Below are 23,251 nucleotides of genomic sequence, written 5' to 3'. Positions count from 1 at the left end.
ATATTTTCAAGTGGCGAAATAGATAATTAAAAACCAAAGCTTTACAAAAGAAGTACGCACGTGTGCTTTTTTCTTTTGCAGAATTTACAGCTTATATTATATAAAATTTAACTGATTACATTTAAACGTGAAAAGTATCAAATAATTCCTTGAAATAGTTAAAACCTTTGCTTGCAGAATTTTAAAGACCTCAATCGTTGACTTACACTGTTGCATCAAAGTGTATAGTAGATATCAAAATACTGATCGACATTTTGTAACAAACCTTCGGAAATCTATTTAATAAGACGTCAACTTAAGCATTTTAATACACTAACTTTATACGACCAACTCTCTAACAGAGATATCTATAAATGACTCAAAGGAATGCAGATTAACTTAGCTAACGAAAACCGAAAAAATAAAAATCAAATCGAAGTACATAAAACCATAAAGTTCCATAATGGTATAATATACTCATGTACTTGTGATATAAACTTGAATTCGCGATTTGAAGAAAAAAGAAAAGAAAGCTAAAAACAGGACGCAATCATTTTCATTATAGGGTACCTACATTACAATACAAAGTGTTTCCGCGTTATTTTTCCTATAGATACATTTGTATCTTATTTTTTTCTTTGGTCATATACAGCAGGCCTCAATTCACTGACATTCTAGTCAACCACATACCATTGCCAATTATGGCCACAACAACTGCGTTAGTTGGTGGCATGCAACAGGCACACCCATTATTATTATACGACTATAGGTATCAAGCTCGTACTATGTATCTTATGTGTAGTATAGGTTGGAATATGCGAATGCGCCCAAAGACCTTGCAGAATATTGTATAACTGCTCAAATGGAAATCTATATATCCTCCCTATAGAGTCAGTCTCAGCAGACTCAGGTATTATTTTTGCCTTTATAAGTTTGTAGTTTTGTGCCCATATTTTCTGACCCTCCGCCTCTCCCCTCCGTCTTTGCCTTTTTAGCCGTTTTGTATTCACTCACGACGAAACCTAAACAAGATGCTCTTTCTGATTTGCCTTTGGCAGTATTTCACCGAACGTTGGTTGATGCAATTGTGAAGCTATTTTTATATAAATGCTATGCCCCATGTGGACACAATTTTATTTGTTCGCTTGCAATTGCAGAACGCAGCTTTCATATAGAAACACACTTGAGCTCTTCCAGGCTGAAGGAAGGCTTAAAGAGGTTTCTTACATAAAGTTAATAGGAGAGTATCTTTTCGGTGATGAAGCGCGTCATTATTGGTATTTCTGTCATTAAGGCTTCTCGAATGTTGGTCATATGACATCATGTCGTCCATAATGTTAGACCCATGTCCTCGGATCCTCTCGTCGTCGTCTTCTCTTGCCCTAGAACAAGATCTCTTTCCACTCCACACAGCGAGTGTCACATATCTTATGGATTTTTATCCTGGATCGGTAATTACTTTCAGTTTGAATTAGCATCAGATATCCACCAGATGGCCTTTGGCCATTGTGTAAACTTATCCCAATGGACGCGTCGTTGTTGTCATCGTCGTCGTCGTCCTCCATCCGAAGTTTCCTTGCATATAAATAACCCTCTCGGGTGGTGTTGTGCATATTTTAAGGGATGATAATGAGGCAAATTAAATCCCTGCTAGATGGGCGATCAAATGACACTCCAAGAAGATGGCCATCAGGCAACATGAGAATAAGGATTCGCTTTGAATCTGGTCAATGTTATGGCGACGGCGGGGTTCAAGCAATGGCAGTAACTATAAATCATAGAATTGATTGTTATCTCGCCTTTGGTGGGTGCTCCAAGGAATACCTTACCTACCTACTTTTTTTGTTTTGTTTTGATATCTTTTTTGTTTTTCTTTTTCTTGAAAGACTGCGAACAAAGTTTGCTATTATCTTAATATAAAAATCTTAAGTGAGGATGCTTAATTAAAAACTATAAATTGCCATAAATGTCGAACTGTCATGTCGTGTATAGGGGGTTATTTTGGGATAACAAATCTGTTAAGAAAGGAGGAGCGAAGAGGTGTATACAAGTCTAAGAAGGATATTTTTTTTGTTTGTGTTGTAAAAATCTCGAGATACAACGAATGATAAATAAATTAAATCCTTTAGCTATGTTATCTCAAACTATAAAAATATACCTAAGTATCACAGCTCAAGTTTAGGAACAAAAAAATATGTTATTAAAAATAAAGATTTTTATTTTTTATGGATAATGGGTGTTGAAGAGGCTGCGAAGGAGTGTTATGTTTTGATTTTTAAAAAACTGGACGTGGGGAAATGTTTTGTTTTTTTTTACTCTTAGATAGATGTGTGTTTTTAATATTTTGGAGTAATATATTTTCAAGGACGTTTTATGGCACGAGTTTTAGGATATATTTATTTATTTATTTTTTGAAGGTTCATTTGAATTAAAATTGTAATAAATTCAATAAACATCATATTATCTCAAAGAAATAGCTTCAGCTTTCAGTATGTGGACATTATTTTTAGTGAGGCAGAACAAATAGCTTAGAATTCTTAACCAATATCCCAAAAATGTTTGTTAATTATCGGAACTAAAGAAGAAATTAGTATATATATATATAAATGTGAAATTACCGGTAAGGAGCAGCGAGAACATTAGCAAAACTCAGCTTAAAGGGGCTGAAATCAACTCTGATAACGATGCTTCCCACACAAATCAACAACACAAGCAGCCTGCATTTTAATAGCGCAAAGTTAAAAGCTGAAAATCTGTTGCTAGTCCACAAATCTTCACTGAAGACTATCTCATTGCTAGACTAGACTCCTGCAGTTAATACCGCCGATACTACATATCTTCGGAGTGTGTTGAAGCGAGTCTTACCAATGTCGATGGGTTCATACCGTATTCTTCTTGTTTGCGAGGAGATACAAAATTCCTTAGTTTTGATAAAAACTAAATTCGAAACGCAATGTACGGGAAAGAGTCCAAAAATCTTCTGTAGCTCTCTTTTCTTACAAAAAAGTCATTGGTAATAAATTAGGCCTACAACCCAAAATCACGCATTGGTTTTACACATCGCTAATTAGACCGATTGGACTAGACACCTTACTCTACCTAAAACCTCTTGAAAACCATCCAGATCTTTCTGGCAGGATAGGGTATTCCTGGAATGAAATTAAGTCTCTCATTCTGCCTTCCCAATCATTATATTGAGTTCCAGGTGGAACTTTTGGCGATAAAGGAAGTTTTGTCCTGGCTTAAGGACAACGTGATATCAACATCTAATATCCGTATCTTCTCAGATAGCCAGGCTGCTATCAAAACTCTGGACTCTGTCTCTACAAACTCTATAACAGTCTTTAACTGTCTATCATCTCTTAGGAAAACCATTTGTGCCTTTCATCGTGTTCATCCATTGCTGAAGAAGAGCAATGGACTAAGTCAACAGACCACGATCCTGATGTACAAACAACTGCTGAGACCTATCAATGGGTACTGCTTTGACGTTTGGTACACCAGCTCCAAAACGGCTATGAAGAAGCTAAAAGCCTTTAAAAGAGAATCTGCACTGGGCTTGTCTTTGAAAGGAAGCGTCAAAAATACTTCAAAAACCACCGAATCTATTTTGAAGTGAGAATAAAAGAATAAATACATAACTTCTACTCTTGCCTAAAAAGCTACTAGGTAACTCAACTAGCCATCAACCGAACCATGACATCCCAACAGCGACTGCCAAAGCCCAGGTATCCCAGTGTCATGAAAATTACGGATGAAAACATAATTGAATCCAAAAACGAAGATGCTGTTGCATTTTACGGTGACCCCGTGTCAGCAGACCGACGTGGCTAAACATGCTAACAAGCCCCTAACAAATCCAACAAATGACAACCGGGGAGAAACACCCCAAGTATTACCAAGTCAACAGACTTTTATTGTTAGAACGCCATACATTTTAAACAATATTTTAATTTTATCTTAAGCCGATATATAAAGTTAGGCCCCCTATGTGCCAACAAACTATTTTATTCTAAGACAATGTATCTTGTTAATCTTAAGACTAGAGACATTCCAGGTAACTGTAATGCAGATGAACTTGCCAGGAACGGTACAGTACAGCCCATCCTACCACGTTTGGCAAATGCTGGCATACCAATCGCTACTTGTAAACTGTTGCTAATGCAAGACGCTATGAAGAAGGCAAACACCAGGTGGAACAACCTCACCAAGTGTCAGGCCACAAAAAACATCGTGCCAACACTAGAATTAAAGTGATCAAGGTGAGCAGATCTCATATAAGCTCGATAATAGGTGTCATAACCGGACACTGTCTAATAAGAAAGCATACCACGCGTCTAGGCGTATGCTCAAAAGACTTTTGCAGAAGCTGTATGGACGAGAAAGAGGAATAAATAGTTCTACGCCTTCTCTGTACATGCCCTGCACTAGCTCAAAAACGCAAGAGTTACCTAGGGAATTCTTCTTTAATGATCTTAATCATATCAGCATAATCAGCCTCTCGTAAGGGATTCAAACTGGTTCCATTGAGCTTAGGAGGAAGCCTCAAGATTCATATGGTATCACAATTTGCCATTAAACTGGCAGCCCCTTCAACTTAAAGTCACCTGACCATTTTGAATTACGAAAAATCTTAACTAATAGAAATGTTTGATATTTAGTACAGCCAAACAAACAAAAACAAAACTTGATCCTTAAACTCAAAAACTGCAAGAATAGCCTACACGTTGAGCAAAACTATTTTCCAAAAAGGAACCAAAGCCATTGGATATAGAGATCAAGGAGAAACCATTTTTAGAGCTCTATATTTAGGCGTTCGAAAAAGAAGAAAACTAATCTCCTCTACTAGATTATTTCCAAATAGAAAACAGCATTTGTTCAACCTGTCCTTAAAATTGGCGAAACCTTCTTCTTCTTTAACTGTTGTCACGTCCCTTCTTTCTTAAGTCACGTAAAAATTGATCAACTTTAAGCTTAAGAAGTATCTTAAAGAAGAAAGCTTCGGAAAAGACTGGTCGTACGGCTTTCGCAGAAATAGGTCCACTGCTCACCTTATGGTTTATCTCACCGAATATTTGAACAAATTTTTAAATCGTTTTGGAAAAAGTAAGATTACTGGACTTGATATTTCAAAGGGATTTGATAGGTTTAGCATCAAGCTCTCTCATCGAATATTTGGTTTCAGTAAATTTTTTTTTCGTTGAATTAATTGGCTTACGGACCTGACTGTTCAGTACAAGTCATATTGGACGAGTTCAAATTGGGTACGCACCAAGGAAACGTTTTTGTGTCGAAGAACTGTGTTTGTCTCTGACACTTTTCCATATGTTTATAATTGATCTTGTTACTGAAACTTCAAATCAACTTAATTTCTTTGCTGACGCCATTTCCCTCAACTTTTGAAATTCGTCTAAAAATTCAAATACTTGTTCCTCAGAGGTGGCCTTCTAACGGCCCGCATCGTTTGATAACCTCATGGAATTCTAATCTTGACAGCAATTTTTTAATTTGGAATTAATAATAATGTGAAATGTAAAGTTTTTAAATCTCCCCCAATGCGACTGTGCAGTGTTAGTGGCACTTGCGTCCCAGAGATTAAACAGCTTCAGTTCTAGGTATGTACATCGCAAACGATCTCTGTTAAGTGTTTATTTTGTATCTCCTGATGATAAGAGTTTTGTACCCCTTCTTTCTGATCACCTGTAATTTTTAAAGCCTTAATTTGTTTGAAATCCATACCCACTTAAGTTTTATGGACAGACATTAAAAAAGACCTCTAAAAATGATAGTCGACCAATCGTCTGAAATATTTGAACCTCATGATGTACGCTGCCACAAGGCTTTATGCCATTAAATATTTTATCACTATTTTTATAACCAATACTCTAAAAATACAGAGGCTTGCATTCCTCCTCTGAAACGATTCATGATACCCGTACTTGGACTAATGCTCACCGCTTTATCTTAACTATTATATTAGCGTCGCAATTAGGATGATCTACAGCCAGTTAATTTTAAATCTTCAAGAAAGTACCTTTTTCTTAAACCGATCTCCTCTTGATATGATAACCTTGATATTTAAAATGACAAGAGAAACAATTAAAATCAATTATATTCCACATCGGCCTGAACTGACTGTATTGTGCGACCTTTGTAGCCTAAGGAGACAAAGGATGTTTACCATATCATTGGAGAGTGCTCCATTTTGAGAGAATTCCTGGTAAGAAGTTGTAGAATAATTGAAATCAACTTTAAATATAAAACCAAAATAAAAATGTTACATAAATGTCAATCTGGTAGACGGCCTTAGGCCAAACAATATTATTTTTAAGTTAAAACCAATTTCAATATTATTTTATTCATTTAAATAAAGATTTCAAAACTAGTCGCACTTCACGAATGTGGAAAGCTAAACTATGCTCAATGTTTCTAACTCAGTGCCTCCTCTGTGTTTAATTATTGTAAGGGTATTCATCATCCCTTAAGTAGGCGTACAATAAAAAACAAAAATCTAGAAACTAATCGTTCAAATCTTTTACTAAAAATGTTCGACAATTTTTAACAGTCCGATCGATAACGCACATGAGTAATTGAGGTTGGAAATACCTTGTTTCGATCTTAATTGCTAAGGCATGATAATTGTATAATTATTATGGAACTCACATTTTTTAACGTTGTAATTTGAAGCTTAGTGTTCAGTTTCTTGAGAATAGCTCATAATGTCATAAATCAATATTAAAACATTCGAAAGTCTGTTATTAAAACTTAAATTAATTTTTTTTTTCAAATGTATTCAAAATCTTTTGTGCAACCACTTTTAAACACTTTAAACTGTCGAAAAGGGTTATTTTTAAGGTCATTTTTAATCCGTAACTTCTTATACTTTATACTTACATTAGCCAATATGGTAAGATGATACATTGCTTGTTTTTCAAAATCAAGTGGTCCCAGTAGAAATATTGTTCCCTCTGTTGTATCGGTTGAAACTATTTTTTGTCTAATAGCAAAAAGGGGTGATCCCTATAATTATAGAAAAACAAAAACCCCCAACAATCAAAAACTATGGTTCTTTACCCAAAAACGAAAATAATCAAACTTACCCATAGCTCGAGGTAGACTGGTTTTGGAAAATGTGGATTTTTTCTTGATATGACATAATCTAATTCGGTTCCCCTTTTGGCATCCTGAAAGAAATCAAAGACAAAAACAGAGAATTTTAAAATTAATACAAAAGTTAAAGAACACAAAAACAATTAAGATAAACATAAATAAAACATTTTTCAAAACTGATAATTTTCTGGTCAGCAATCTCATCGCCCTAAAATTTTACATATATATTCGAAGCCATGTTTATCTCTGGCTTTTGTATCTTAAAGGTTCATCTTGACCAATCTGTTGAGACACATAAAATTTACGATAAATTTTTGTTTTAGTTCTTTTCTTTACAACTTGAGAATTCAAGTTTCTTATATTGACAACGGATGTGATGTATAGCTTAGCGGATATCTTCAAAGCCCTCCACGGATTTAATATTCTTATCTTTTGGAAGTTTTATGTTAAGAAATAAGGGGGGCTTGGTAGGTTTGTTATCCCTTTTTCATCTCCCTAAATCTTAACTGATTCGGATCGAATTACCAGTGTGCGTTAAGATAGACATAATTCGATTAGGGTTTCTTTTTGTTTTGGTTTGGAATTCCCCTTCAAATAAAAGAGAATAAAGACGAAGAAAGATTTATCTGAGTCATCAATGGTGTAGTTTTTAATTTTTATATACTCGAGCTAATTATAATAAAGATGCAAAAGATACGCCTTTTAGTGTGCAACATCGATGGTGGTAAACAAAAGATATACGAGGAAGGGTCCAAAGGAGTTCCTTCCTGGTGATTTATGTTTTTGAAACGGATACGGAAGAGTATAGAAGACCGCCAATCCGCCGTAACCATGATACAGATATGATGGGAAGACAAAAATCAGAAGCATCCTTCACTCTTAATTAATTTTAGTCTCAAAAGAAGATCTGAATTCATAATTTATAAGCCAGTATTTTTTTTCTTCTGATTTTTGAAAAGAACGAAAACGTCTCTTCGCAGAAATGGAAGTAAATTTATGGACTGAGATAAAACTTAGAAGAAATTACCTACCTACCTGAAACTTAGATATCTGTTGATCTCAATCGCTGATGTCGATCGTCACTTGTCGGAACCGTCAAAGCTTTAGGCATGGACATAAATACTTTTTCATATGAAAATATTCTTCAAGCCGGTTTTTTAGTTTGCTGGCTTATTTTAGTGAATTTTAAGTAAATGACCAGGCTAATGGGTATCATATCACAATGAACCCGACAGCAGCGGCTTAAAAATGATGTTCAAGAGTCAGAGTCAAAACAGCTTTCATTTGAAGATAAAATGATGCGACCTTGATTTGTGCAGACACATAACCTTAGCGTAGATGACTTTGTGTGTCTATATAACGACCGATCGTAAAATTTCAGGGAAATTAAAGGAATTCAATGGAAATAAACGTGAGCATTGCAAAAGCAATATTTCAACACCGAAATGAAGATCGTCATGAATGGACGAGAATTTATTTGGCAATAAAGAAGAACCAAGTCTCATGAGCTAATGGTCTAAAAATAATAGACAGATTGGTCCTGATTAGATAGTCCTCTTATTACCAACACTGCTCAGTACCTATGCTTTCTGAATGTGTTTTAAAGATTCCCCCAGTAAGAAAATCAAACGAACTAAGAAGAGCTACTTTACGTGACATGTTCGAAGCTATAGACGTTTTTTCTTCGACTTCTGACTCTTAGTTACATATGTTTATGGCCAATTTTTAAGTGGGAAATAACTCGAGTTTTGAGTTTTATCACAAATTAACTATTCTTAATCAATTTTTAAAGCGAATACAGATATTTCTCAAAACTAAAATCTTAAAATCTTAGAAGAAGAAGATAATTCATATTTGTAATTTAAAAGCATTGTTCAAAATTTAAAAAAAAAATAAAAAAGGAAAACCGTTTTGGGCCGTTGAATAAACTCTTAATGAGTTAAAAGAAAGTCGTTATACTACTTGTGAAGTGCCTGAAGTCCGTTTTGTTCTTCAATTGAAAAAGTGGCTTATTAACAATTTTAATGTAAAGGTAAAATTTGACTTTGCATAAAATGTAAGAGGAAACCACAAACGGTGTTTTTAAGTCTAATGCAAGACCTAACATAGTTTTTTAATAATAAACTGTATTATGATTTTGAAAATAACAAATCTTTGTCTTCTAACATTTTACTTTATTTTTTGAAATTCTCATTATTTATGAGTCTTTATGCGACTCTAAATTAAGTTTTGAAAAGACCTGAAGTTATTGATTTCATGGTTTTAGTGTTAATTTTATACTGCGGATTTCGAATTCGAACTTGAACTTTAACTACCTCCACAAATTTTAAAAAATCCAGTTTTTAATATTATTATTTAACAAATAAATTGGGTGGCGCAACAGTCCGTTTGAGAACTAGGGCCTAGTGGCTGACAACTCTCAACCATTCCTATATGAGACTACTGTTGTCAGGGATGGAATAGACCTACAGTTTTAAGCCGAATCCGAACGGCAAATTTGAGAAAGCACTTTTCATGACAAGAATTACTGTTGGAGAATTTGTCAATTCCTCACAAGAGGCAGTACCCGTGAAAAAAACTTTAGATGGCGTAGGCAGGCATCGAACCCAAGATGGGTACTAACTTGCTATGGCCCGAAAAAAAACCAAGTGATCATTGTGTCAGTAATTATTTCAAAAACCATCGTTTTACTCGATAAATTATAAAAGAGACACTTCCTCTGCCTTAACGCGAAGTATCCTTAGAACTTAGTTTTACTGGCAGCTAAAACAAGGGAGAAAGATAATGTTAAGGCGAGTTTATCCACGATTCGCCATGCTGAACACTTAAAGCGCCTAAAGCTTAAGAAAATAACCACCACTTAATGATGCAAGGAAGTAGCAACGCTTGTATTCCGCAAAAGAAAAAATAAGCTGGGATGTGCAAAATGGAATGACCGCAAAAGATTTGCGGAAGGTTATTAATTCCGACGAAAAAATTCAACCCAGATGGGCCAGACTGTTCGAATTATTATATTCATGATCTTCGGAAAGAGGAGCGGTTTTAAAACCGTCACCATAACAGAGAAGGAGGCATTAAAGACTAGGGCTCAATTTCATTTTATAGCGTTATGGACTTGGTATTCCAAGACACCAAATGACTAGAAAAGCCTACAAAGCCTTGCTGGAATTATTATAAAAATTTAACAAAAGCTTAACAAATATGCTTCTAACCGATGACCTTAATTATTTTTTCATAATCATGACTCAATTAACAATTTGATATAAAAGTTCCCTTAGCTAAATATCCCAAATTGTATATTTTGTTGTTAACTAAATAGTCTCTTATTTACCATAGTTGTTGTTTTTTTCTAATCCATCATAAAAGGTGAGAAATATCGACTTTACTTCTCAAAAATGTCTGCTTCTAACCTTATGACCGGCAGTATAGTTTTAAAAAAAATTAATATTAAAGATAGGGATTAAAGATTTTTAGAATAATCACAATAATGGTAAAAAAAGACTGATTTTTGAATTAAGATAGTCTCAAAAAAATTACATTATGTGTTTTTGTCTCGGTTTCAAAAGATAATATTTCAAAAAAAGTCCGTATTAGAGTGATTTTTGAATTTTATTTGAATAAAAGAAAAACATCTTCGGTCTGATTTAAACTAAATTGGCTTTGTTTATTTTATTAATACTCAAAAACATGCTATCATTAATTTAAGAACCTAAGTTTCCCATTTTTAAAGTTTTACGCATTCACAGAAACTTACGTCAAATAGAAATTTTTGTTTTTTAAAACATTCTTCGAGATCGAAAATATCCTGTTCTGAAACGCTGTATTATGGATTTTTTGGTATGAGCAATAATTCAAATTACATGATTGCCTCGTCTGTCAATTTTCCAAGACAGACTCTATGCTGTTTTCGAGCTGTATAATACGAATCGCTTAAATGATATTAGTAAAAGTTTCCGGACTGTCCAATTGCACATTTGGGAAATTAAGTACGCAAAAGATCAACGTTCCAGCCCAGAAGGTCTTCGAATCCAATCTCGAGGGATGGAGCAGTAGAGGAAGGTCGCGACTCAGTTGGCGCACTCAGGTGGGTAAAGACCTTAACTAACGAGTGCGAAACTGGAGACTGGAGAGCTAAGGACCGAGCTGGCTGGAGACGCATGTTGGTTGAGGCCAAGGTCCGCCCCGGACTGTAGCGCCACCTAAAGTAAGTAAGTACGCAAAAGATCGATTGTAGTATGGACTGTTAGGCATAGCGCTCCATCTAACTTTAACCAGGAGTAGTCTAAATCCATATGCTCCTAATTTCACTACAAATTATCTAATGATCCTACCTTTCAAAATTGTCTCTCGACAATAACGTGCTGGTTTCTTAGGTTCAGATGTGCAAGCTTGTTTTTGTTGACATAGCCGTCAGAAAATATGGATGTTTGCCTAAAATTTTTGTACCGTCGATTTCTTAGTCAATTTGAACATACAAATCGCGATATTCCCTTAAAGCTAATTGATGGCAACCTGATTTTTGTGTATTTTATTTGTGTAACGGGAACCATACCAGCATCACTAACTTTTTGCACTTTTTCAGCCAAAATTTCTTTTCAAGCAATACACTAGTTTGGCTTTTAATCTTATTACACTCACTCTGGATATCAGTCTCTAATATTTCCTAAAGTAGGCGTAAAACAACTGATACTGACTTTCTGTCAAAATTTTGAGTAAAAAAGCTATTGTATAAAAATGTCAAAAGCAAAAATGACTAAACATAAACACCTAGATGCCCCTCCATGTTTCGTTTTTTAACTTTAGCCAAAAACTATGATATTTTCAAAGTCTAATTAAAATGTACATAGACAAAATTTGTACAAAACTGTTTGTAAGTCCAAGCTAGAAGAAGAAGATGAATTCTGTGTCTATTGCAATCCAAAACTAAACGGCCATCTTCTGTATCAAATTTAGCATGGTTAAAGCTTTGGAAGACAAGAAAATAAACAAACTTTAGAGGTTATACAATTTCTTACATACATTAAGTAACACAATTATCTGAGATTGAAATCTTTTAACTATCAACCTAAACATTTTTTTTGATCTCCAGAACACTTCAAGAGATGCAATCTGATTTAACAGTATAGTTATGTCCAAGGCCAACAAATTTTAGTTTAAGAAAAATAAATTAACTAACCCAATTAATTTATTTCTTTTACGAATTGTTTTGTAGTTTTCAGATCAATCATTAAATCTAAAACCCTGAAGGTTTGTAATGCCAAAACATCAAGATTTCACACAAATTTGACCAGCAAATACTGTTACTGCGAGTTCAAAATCAAACCTCGCGGCACTACAGCTTATGCAATTGTATTTGTACAACTTCGAAGCTTGAATATTTTTCGTTTACGTAAAAACGCAGAAGTCTAAAGGCGGTTTTGTGCAGAGTTAAAGGTTTACAAATTTACGAATTTAAAGAAATTACCCATCGGAATGTGCAACACTTCTGTTCAATCTCAGACCCTAAATTGGCGACTACATCATCGACGTAACATGAATTAAACCAGATTCTTTTGGTTAACCTCACATTTCACCTTCGCCATTATTGAACCACCTTGAGGTTATATATTCAAGTCCCACAAGACTTCCCCACATGGTTGGAAAAATAATAAAAAAAAACACACTGCATTCATCAATCGAATCACCTTAACAGTTTCCTGTTGAAAATCAAGTCCTGCCTGATGGCTCTGCTGGCCCGGCCGGCGATTGATGGCGTTTCATGATGATGAGCTCTCGGAATAAGGAGAAACCTGTACCTGTACCAATACCATTGATGCCACAACATTGTGTGTTGTGTTGATCCTCACTTTGCAACCCCTTGGGGGTATTCCTGTGGTTAAGTGATTACCACGAGTGGCCTTTCACTTTTTTATCCTCTTTCTTTCAATTCACGCAACACTCTTTCAAAAGGAACTGGTTTCCTTTTAGCCTAACGATGATTGCTGTATCAGAAGTGGCAACTGCTTTATAAAACGCATCCTTTATCCTGCAGGTAGGTACCCAAACCTCTGTCCTATTCGGATCAACAAACAGAGACCAGACTGGATCGAACCTAACCGGACGAGACCAGGCACTGGCTAGCCCAGACGAAGCCAGGTGATGATGATGACATTGACGTGACGATTCATTCTTTTATACCAACCAATGTGACTTCAAGCAATTAAGGATAATTACACGCTACAGATGCCATGTTAAGTGCGATGTTTAAAATTAAACTGTTTTGACACCACATTCGGTCCTTGTTATTTATATAAATAAAATATCTAGACGCAGAGAAGGTACCTACGATTCTACGACTTCAACGACGACGACAACGGGGACTATTGGGCCCACTCTTTTTGAAGCCCAACATGCCAGATAAAGTATCTATAACTACTATTTTTATATTTGTCTCTCTGATTTCGAGTCTAAGTCTGCTTTGGCATCAAGCAAAAGAGCCCAAGTCCGTTGTGTCACATTCTTTGGCCGGCGAATGATTGATTCCCCTTTTTGGCGTCTGCGTGTCGCTTGTCAGACACTCTGTTCTGTGTTTGGTCGTCGGCTTATAGCTGGCTAGCTGGCTTTAAGATAAGTGCTGATAGAGTAGCTCTAGACTGGAATGCTGACTTACAAAGTACAGATACGGCTTCTGGCTTGGCCATTTTGTAGCTTGCAGGCATCACCACCACCAACCGTTCCTTCTCGCTTCTTGCGCTATCTGGGCTAGGTGTGTGGTGGCTATAAATCTAATGACATGCGTGAATGTGGGCTGATGGCGATTTTGATTTAGATTCAGATTCATATCCCCAGATTTATATATGTATACGTAAAAAGATCACAGACCAATAATAAAAACAATTTCAATTTTATTATTTTTGTGTGTTTTCTTTTAAGCAAAATACTTACGGGGGCATACTTTAAGGCGTCTGGCGATTAAAGGGTTCTTGGACTTATTTTTGTTTTATTTTAATGTTTGAGGCTTTAGAGTGAGTGGTTTGAAGGAATTTATGCGTCTGTCGCTGATTTGTTGAGAGATATGAAGAAATTAATTTCAAGTCAGAAGGTGATCAAGTTTTGTTTTGGTGGAATTATTTTTATGTAGAGCGAAATGGTAACAGCTCAGTGAGCTTAAGTGCCCAAAAGTGTTTTAGCAAAATTGGGGACATTAATGTAGGTGAATTGATACTGAAGAATGTTGATTTTAAAAATTGATTTTTGGAGGAGTCCAGATATATTGTGAATTGAAGAAATTGTGTTAATGATGTTGATCGAAAAAGCAATATAAAGGTGATTTTTTAAAAGCTAAAGGGAAGTTTAAAAAAAAAAAAAACACATACAATTCAGAAAAATGCATGAAATTATTATTTGATTCAATAGAACGGTCCATATTATTTAATGTTTAAAGATTTTTCATGCATATGATGACCTTTACTGCGTCTTAATAAATGCGTCTTGTATAAATGCTTCAATGTTGTCTTCCAATGCGTCAATTAAAGCGGGCTTGTTTGAATAGACAGCTCATGTATAACATAACATAGCCTCAAAAAAATTGTCTAAAGGCGTTAAATCGCACGATCTAGGCAGCCAATTGACCGGTTCCGAACGTAAAATAAAATGTTCACCGAAGTCGACTTTCAATAAGTCCATTGTTGTGCGTGATGTGTGGCACCGTGTCTTGTTGAAATCACATGTCATGCAAGTAAAGCTCTTGCATTTAAGGCAAAAAAAGGTGAATATAAGCTCACGGTAGCGCTCACCATTCACAGTTACGTTACGATTCGCATCATCTTTGAAGAAGAGCGTTCCAATAATGCCACCAGCCCATAACCAGTACCAAACAGTGACTTTTTCTGGATGCATTGGTAGCTCTTGAAATGCTTCTGGCTGATTTAATTCTGCTTTTTTACGTACCCATTGAGCCAAAAATGAGCACCGTCGCTGGCTGGAAGAAGCTCGCGATTATTATTCTTAACAGAGAACGCATTCGCTGTTCGTTTGTTAGACGATTTATGGTTAGATTATAGACCAAACGGAAGATGTTGGACATTGAAGCAAAACACGAAACGTGCGTCAGCTGTTTACACCAGTGTTGCCAAAAAGATTAAAGCTGAAAAATCACCCTTTACAATCAGAACATTCAAATTTAATCTACAATCAGGACTTTCAAATTAGAAAATTGTAACACAATCATCGACTCCAAAGTAATACCAACTTCAAAACGGAGACCAAAAAGAAAAAGCATCATTAATTGATGGTCTACAAGCTCTAGGAATGTATTTATTATATCTATAAACTTTCCTTAACGTTAGAGAATTCTACTCAGCCTAAGGCTAAACTTCAATTAAGTATCGTTTTAAATTCCTTTACGACATGAAATTCCCCAAAGGGTCAATCGTATGAATAATTTATTTAAGCAAAATCATATTGAGTTTAACTGACTCTTTAAAAATCTCCTTTGACTTTAAGGAAGTGATAGTATTTTTCGGCCCAAGGAGCCAGACCATACCTTCCTCTACTAGTTTATACTGTAAATCTTCTCTGACATTTATAAACGATCGTTTGTATATTATTTCTAATCCATTGAACTGTTTCGATTTTATATTTTTTCTATAAATTGCAGCGTAAATGATAAGCTCATAAGAAGACGAATTATTAATAGTGAAAAATTAATTTATCAAAAACTGAATGCAGTCTCCTGTCGTTAAGAGATTATCCACCCTAAATGCCGGATTTTGTTAGAAGCATTTTATAAATATTTTTATAAAAAACGTAAATTTCCAGTCAATTAAACCTCATACCCTTTCCAAATAATTCTGCATTAATAACTTAATAAAATTCTAGTAAGTTCCATCATTTTTATTACAGATATTCATTTTTCAGCCGCACAGTAAGAATGTGGAATATACTCTCTGACTCTGTTTTTCCCATTTTGATATTTAAAACTTTAAGACCCATTTGTTTTTTATGGATAATTTAATTAATAATATAATAATTTATATCAGTAGGGTTTTTACTAATTATAAGCATATAATTAATTATTTCTTTCAGCTGATTTTTGTTAGTGAGAAAATAAAAAGTCAGTACTTGAATTTACAATTTTGATAACCATAATTTTTTATCAGTGACATCTGCTTGACTCAAGAATAAACATTTCCTTAACTTGGAAGGAAAGATGATGTTAAAAATATTATTCTCTTATCATTTTAATAATCACAGTTTCTGCATTTAATGTCTCTAAGAAAACTGAGATAATAATATCGTTTGATGGGAATAAATTCTGTATATTCCTGAAGTATTTTTGTTCAACTTCCTGAGTGATCCAAAAGATATTAAAATTATTAAATATCATTCCAAGACAGAGTTAAAAATTTTCAAAAACGTGTCCAATCATCAGAATCAATCAACAGAGATTCTTACCTTATCAAACTTTCCAAGGCCAAATGATCAGCACAAGTCTTCTAAATTTTCAAATTGAACTTAAGTGTTCGTAAAAGTATAAAATCTTTAATAAATGTTTTTCTACGTATTTTATTCCTGCGTATAATTACCATCAAGAGGCCCTTTTGAATAAAGAACTTCTTCAGAAACTATGTTTTCTATGGTGTATCGGATACAAAAATAAAAATTTCTTAATGGAAAACTTACAACATGTAAGTTGGTACTTCATGATTTTATGTCATAAATTATTTTGTTGCTCTATAAAGGATAAACAAAAACCTCTCATTCACATCCATCAAAGATCATTAAACGAAATTGATATCAAAACCATGTCCATTAGCTTCAAAAATTGCATTAAGGGTTCACCTCTATATAAACTTTTTTCAAAAAAAAAGAACTACTTCAGAAGAAGATGAAGAAGGCGCAACGAAGAGGCTATAAAATAATCTTATAGATGAAGGACATTAAACAATTTTATAACAGAATAAAGTACATAAAGTTTTTAGTTACCAAAATGATGCAACATTCAACGTTCATACACAATAAAAATACCAAGGTTTTTTTTTAATTGGCCCTTAAATAGAATTAAAGTCTTTTAGAATTTTTAAACACCATCACTTCCATTTCCGTCTTCGTGCGTTCGCCGTCGTCGTTTATTAGTTTTTCCTGAGGGAATAATTCAATTCTATGAGTACCCTTCTATAAACCTTACATACCTAACCTAGACCTTTCTAAATCTTTAGAGCCATCATCAGGGAAGAAAAGCAAAAACCCTTTAAAAAATGACACTTGTCTATCAATCACGCCGTCGGTCGTCTCGTCCGTTATAAGTTCTTAGATTCAACAATAAACATTTATTTATTTATTTTATTTTGTCTTTGGACTTGGAATCTATTTTCTAATCAAAACGCCTCTGTGTGACTCGCATCCAGTTTTTGATGATCGATGATGGGCAACGGACTGGTCTTTGTGGTAGGATTATCACTATCTAAGGTTAACTTGGGTATATCACCGGTCTTTACTCTATGCCACACATAAACCGGCTACCAGGCTTTGCTTGGTGCTTGGTGAGCTGGAAAGGCTTGATGGCTGAAAGAAAAGCAGTTTTTTTTTCTCCGACCCTTTCTCAGAGGCAGACACGTTCACGTGTTGCATTATTGATTAAACATAAAGTTAATGATAACTTATTAGTAATCCCATCATAAAGCCACCATTATTAAAGGGCCCTGAGTTTTCATTAAAATGATCGTTAAAGAAATAAAATAAATGTCTATGAGACTTGCGATTTGGTTGGAAGATTAATTAGCCTATTCTATGAAAAAAAAAGTTTGTTTATTTATCATAACTTTATTATCAGACAGACGGAAGTGCAGCAAGGGTGGTCTTGGTCATTTATCAATACATTTATTTTGAGGCTACATTCATCAATCTCTGGGTACCTAAGGTTGCAACTTAAGAAATATACCGTCTACATTTTCACACTATAACCTTTTCTAATTTGTATATGTTTTATAAAAAGTGTATCAAAGCTTTAGAAAGGTTATAGAGATTACAATTTTTAAGTTGCAAGATATTTATGCTGTCAGTTGAAAGATCAATACTCGTAGGTGTTTTGGAAATCCACGCTGAAAGTTTAACAGCAGTTCGTAGTACAGACAATATGAAGTTTAGTGTGAACACTAATGGTCTTGACCTTATCATCTGCACCTCAAGGGGTCGTTACAAACTTTTCTAATTTTTAATCTTCGAATATATGAAAGTGGATTAGCAAAAAAATAATCTCCACGTCGCGTCGTCGCAGGCGTGACAAGGTGCTCTGTGTTTTTCGATATTGTCTTCAAAAAGAGATTTCAGAACTTTGACATTTGATATTGGCCATATTCTTGAACTCACATCTCTCAAATAGACTGCAAGTGAAAATGGACTGAGAAAACTTGCAACAACCCTCATAGAAAGTTATCTCCCTAAATTGAGTGCTCTGATAAGGCTTAACTCAACGTGCTTCGTTCATTTTACAGTTACTTAAATCTTCTTACCGGGAGGGTTAGTCTCAATGTGATGCATACTTTTCAGTCCACAAGTCAAGTACCATATCAATCAATCCTTAAAAGTTAGAGACTTTAATGAAAATGATTTAGACTGTCCATGAGAGTATGCAAGAGAATCCAAAGCAGTGGATTTAGTGTAGCTCATAAAAACTCGACCATTCGCAGATTTCAACTTGGGGAAGTTTAAGTCGTGACTTGGACCCGTGCTTAAACAAAATTTCACTGACTCAGGAGATGAGGGTAAACGACAATAGAGAACTAAGTGTGTTCGATGAAAGAGCTATCGAGAAAAATGTCAAAAACGAAGCTAAAATCGGCCAATGCGTTTCGAAAAAGTCAATGTTTCGTGATAATGTCAAGACGGCCGCTTCATTGGTGATCGGTTCATATTCCTTTAAAGGTGAGGGCTGTACATCGATGACTACGCAACAATCCGTTGAGAATTAGGGAGTAGTGACTTACAACTCTAACTATTTTTGTGTCCGAGTATTGTGCCAGGGATTGAGGGGACCTTCAGTTTTAAGCCAAATTTGAGAAAGCATTTTTGATGAAATGAAAAACTCTTGGAGGATTTGCTAATTCGTCGTAAGAGGCAGTACCCGTGAAAAAAACTTTAGATGGCATAGGTAACGATTGAACCCAAGACCGTGTTGCGCACTAACCGTTACTCCACGTGTACTTCTTGAGGAGTTTTTGAAGTGCTCGTTGGTCACAAAAAAAAAACAGTTTCTATCTTAAACATAGTTAAAAAAGTATTATTCATAAAGCCTTGACTATAACGCGTCTAAGTCTCAAAAACCCGTAAAATAAATACTATACCCGGAATAGAAATTCGCAATCAAAAGTTCAAAGTTTAAGATATAAAGAAAAGAACCGAATAACCTTATAATTGTCCACATTTTTTCTCTTAAGTCTCAAGAATTCTTACAACATAGCATAAAGGGTATCCCAATATATTCGGACGACTTTTTTTAAGCGCCCACTCAAAGGGATATTTTTACCCTTATTATATAAAGAAACAGTGTGAGCACTAGGAAAGGGAGAAAGGGTTTGCAAGGTGTTGGTGCACATTGGTTTTGAATTCCTGAATATTGCAATGGCTGGGAAAAACAGAGTGTGGTAAGGCATTCGACATTCGCGTAGTACGGCTAAAGAACGAATCTCTGTACTTGACAGGTCGAGGGTATACTGATGAGCATTTCTAGAAGCGCGAGTATTACGGTTGAACTTTTTAAGGGGATGAATTCAGTCTTGAAAATATCGATATATTCAGTCCCCTCGATGCGAGTGCCAAGTGGATAGGGATTGAACTCTGGCACTCATATTTGTGTAAACCTTTAGCTGTCATCTGTCAAATATTTTTTCTTTTAGGACTGTCAAAGGCTTTCAACAAACATGGGTGGACATTCGAATATTCCTTAAATTTTGAGACACCCTTTACGCAATTTACAGTACAAAAGTTAAAAATAATAAATGTGTTTGAAAAATAAAACTTACTTCTGGTATCATTATAATGCCGGGTTTATGGGGAAATATGAGGTCGTGTGGTGTTGTAAAATTGGTTGCTGTTATTGAACAACGTTGCGTTGTCATGCCACCCTTTGTGTCCTTAACCGACACCTGGAAGTCATAGTATCTACCCGGCTCCAATCGCCGCTGTAAGATCACATTCGCTTGGCAAACAGAATTGTACTTTGTACATGGAAGCGATTCGATTTTCACGGTCGATGCTGAAGCATCACCAACCAGTTCGAACGTCAGCGGATAATCGAACTCCTCGTCAGTGGCACGCAATCGATATATCACAGAACCCACCTGGGCATCCGCCGGCACCAAAACCAAACGCATTCGTGTCGATGGATCGAATTTTGGATCCACGCAATGAATTTGCGTTGGCCAACAGAGGACACCAATTAAAAGGCTGATTGTTAGAATTCGATGCGTTGCAGTTGCAGGCTGGAAAAATGCTGATGGTGATTTTTGTTTTCTTGATGTTGGTGTTGTTGTTGTTGGAGGAGGAGGAGGATTGCAGCAGTGATGATTGTGATGGTTGCGGCAGGGGTATGTTGATGATGATGTTGTTGGTGCTGCTGGCGACGAAGGCGGCTGCGGCGGCGGCTGTGACGAGGGTGGCGGTTTGGGCTTCGGTGCTGGTGCTGGTGTTGGGGATATGCTGCTGGAAGCCATTTCTGTAAACGAAAAAACGAAAGAATTAATTTCATTAATCATCCTGTCATCGAGGTTTTAGGTACGAGAATATAAAAATAAAAATATATGTAAGGCTTGAGGTTGGTGTATTAAGATAAGTTCCATTGTATAAAGTCACCATCATCAACTCGATACGGCAATGAAGGATTAATTTTGTGGGTTTGCTTTTAAAGTGTATACCTACAGTTGGCGAATTGCTAATGCTGTCAAACACATCCGGTGACAAAAATCAGCATAAATCACTTTTGGAGTTGATTATAAATTATGTTGATTGTCGAATAAATTGGTTATTACTGTGAATACGTATCTACCAATTGTACAATTTTATTGAGATGCAGAGGAGCAGCAGCGGTGGTAGGTAAAAAAAAGGTATTAAATATAATCGTCGTAAGAATTTAAGGTGTGTCTTGAGTCTAGATATAGTGTTATAGTGGCTTTAAGTGACTTTTAAGACAAATTAAGTTGCAATCGGGTTTTCGAAAATTGAGGAAGTCATGAATTATTTTCTACTTATTTAATATCGATTGACAAAAACAACAAAATTAAGAATTCAAAAATTATAACATTCAAACACTGATAGTATTAAGTTGTCAAACTAAGTTTAAACTCTTTCGCATGTTTTCAGAGGTATCTATATAACTTTCAACTGGCAATACTATTTTATTTGGTGGCCATTTTATCAGATGTCTGTACTCTAAGTTCGGTGGATAAGCAAGTCAGAAGGTGGAAAGAACACTTTTCCTCGGTTTTAAACCGAGTGTTTGCAAACAACGTGCAGCCGATACCTTCTGAAGCGACTGAAGAAACTAATCCCCAAATACGCACCGCACCTCCCAGTAGAGATGAGATAGGTGCCGCAGTTTAAGCACTTAAGAACAACAAACCGGTAGGACTTAATTGAATTCCCGCAGATCTTTTACAAGAAGCTCCAACTTCATCAAGCGAACTGCTTCATCCGCTCATAAAAGAAGCCTGGACCACCGAAAGCTTCTCCGATGAATTTAAGAAGGGAATTATCGTCAACCTCCCAAAAAAAGGAGATCTTACAAAGTGCGAAAACTGGAGAGGAATATGCGTTCTACCAGCCGTTGCCAAAATAGTAGCAAAAGTTATACTCGAACGCATCAGAGACCACCTTGAGGCCACACTCGATTTCGAACAAGCAGGATTCCGCACTAGATCTTCCTGTATTGATCATAGGTAGGTAGGTAGAAATGGCGATTTCAAGGCAACCTAGCCTCAGATCCAATTAGCGCTGTAGTGCGCCGTTTTGATACCAAAAACTCGTTTGACCTTTGATTGAAAGGGATAGATTGATAGAGAAGCTTTATAGCGATTATGTTAGAGCCATTTTGTCGCATTGAGAAAAAAGATTAGGTCTCTAATCTTTGTCTCAGATAGCTCATCAAGTTCTTGAAAGAATGCTTTTCCAAAGCATTTCATTCTGGTGTTTGCCAAAGCAGGACATTTGCAGAGGAAATGGATTATGGTTTCACTCTCTCTTTGGTCACTACAGCTACGGCAAAAGGTGTTGTAAGAGATACCCAACTTCTTTACATGAACTCTTATAGGCCAATGTCCGGTACAAACCGCAACAATCCTGGCTATGTCTTGCCTTGGCCTGCATAGAAGATCGTTTGTACGGGTTTTGTTATAGGTGGGCCATATCTTCCTAGATATAATGCAGTTGGGTAAATTGCTCCACCTTCGGATTGATTAAGTTTGGTAGATAGAAAAGATTTTACAATTCATAGCACCAAGAGGAATATTAACCATTTCCGCAAGTGAGCTATGAAGGGCCGATCCTTGCCTGGCTAGCTCGTTAGCCCGTTTATTTCCCACGATACCACTCTGGCCCGGAACCCAGATCAGGGTGACACCGAGGTTAATATTCAGGTTCGCAAGCTCATCGCGACATTGCTGGACCAATTTAGATGAGGATATGGCAGAGTTAATGGCTTTGACAGCTGCCTGACTGTCTGTAAAGATAGCCACATTTCGATTTTGGTTTGGGTTTTGTTTAAGTATCTTACATGCCTCCCTTATTGCCAGCAGTTCAGCCTGAAAAACGTTAGCAAAGTCGGGAAGCCTAAAGGATTTGGCTACATTTAGGGACTCAGAAAAGATCCCAGAACCAACTCCGCACTCCATCTTTGAGCCGTCAGTAAAGATGGTTGTGTCGAAACCTATCGACACGATGTCATCCTCCCAATCTTCTCTCGATGGGAAAATAACCTTAAAACCCTTACTTAGGTTTAAAGTAGGAGTGCAGTAGTCAGTGTCTACCGAGATAATATCTGAGGGAATTAATTTCGTAGTGTTGCTGTGACCGTAAGGTTTTGACAACCAGCTATTGATCATATTAACACCCTTGGGATTATTATTGAAAAGTGCGTAGAACATCGAACACCACTACACCTGCTGTTTATCGACTTCGAGAAGGCGTTTGA

At 35.8% G+C, this 23,251-nt stretch overlaps 1 protein-coding gene across 4 annotated transcripts in view; it reads right to left on the bottom strand.

Moving 5' to 3' along the window:
- The window catches only part of LOC129943129 (cadherin-86C), a 449,574-nt gene that overhangs the window by 64,296 nt on the left and 362,027 nt on the right, over positions 1 to 23,251 (bottom strand). For all 4 annotated transcript variants that reach the window (XR_008781168.1, XM_056052378.1, XM_056052377.1 and 1 more), the window contains exons 2-4: positions 20,091 to 20,782; positions 7,080 to 7,163; positions 6,874 to 6,999 (exon numbers count right to left, since the gene is read on the bottom strand). Coding sequence is in view for 3 of the 4 variants with exons in the window: in XM_056052378.1 (XP_055908353.1) it covers positions 6,874 to 6,999; positions 7,080 to 7,163; positions 20,091 to 20,780 (900 nt within the window). In the remaining variant the exon portion in view is untranslated. The remainder of the gene's footprint in view (positions 1 to 6,873; positions 7,000 to 7,079; positions 7,164 to 20,090; positions 20,783 to 23,251) is intronic.

The sequence above is a fragment of the Eupeodes corollae genome, chromosome 1 (genome assembly GCF_945859685.1).
Source record: "Eupeodes corollae chromosome 1, idEupCoro1.1, whole genome shotgun sequence".
In the NCBI taxonomy this organism is placed as follows: domain Eukaryota; kingdom Metazoa; phylum Arthropoda; class Insecta; order Diptera; family Syrphidae; genus Eupeodes; species Eupeodes corollae.
The sequence above is the reverse complement of the archived record's forward strand: the minus strand, read 5'-3'. Positions and strand labels throughout refer to the sequence as shown.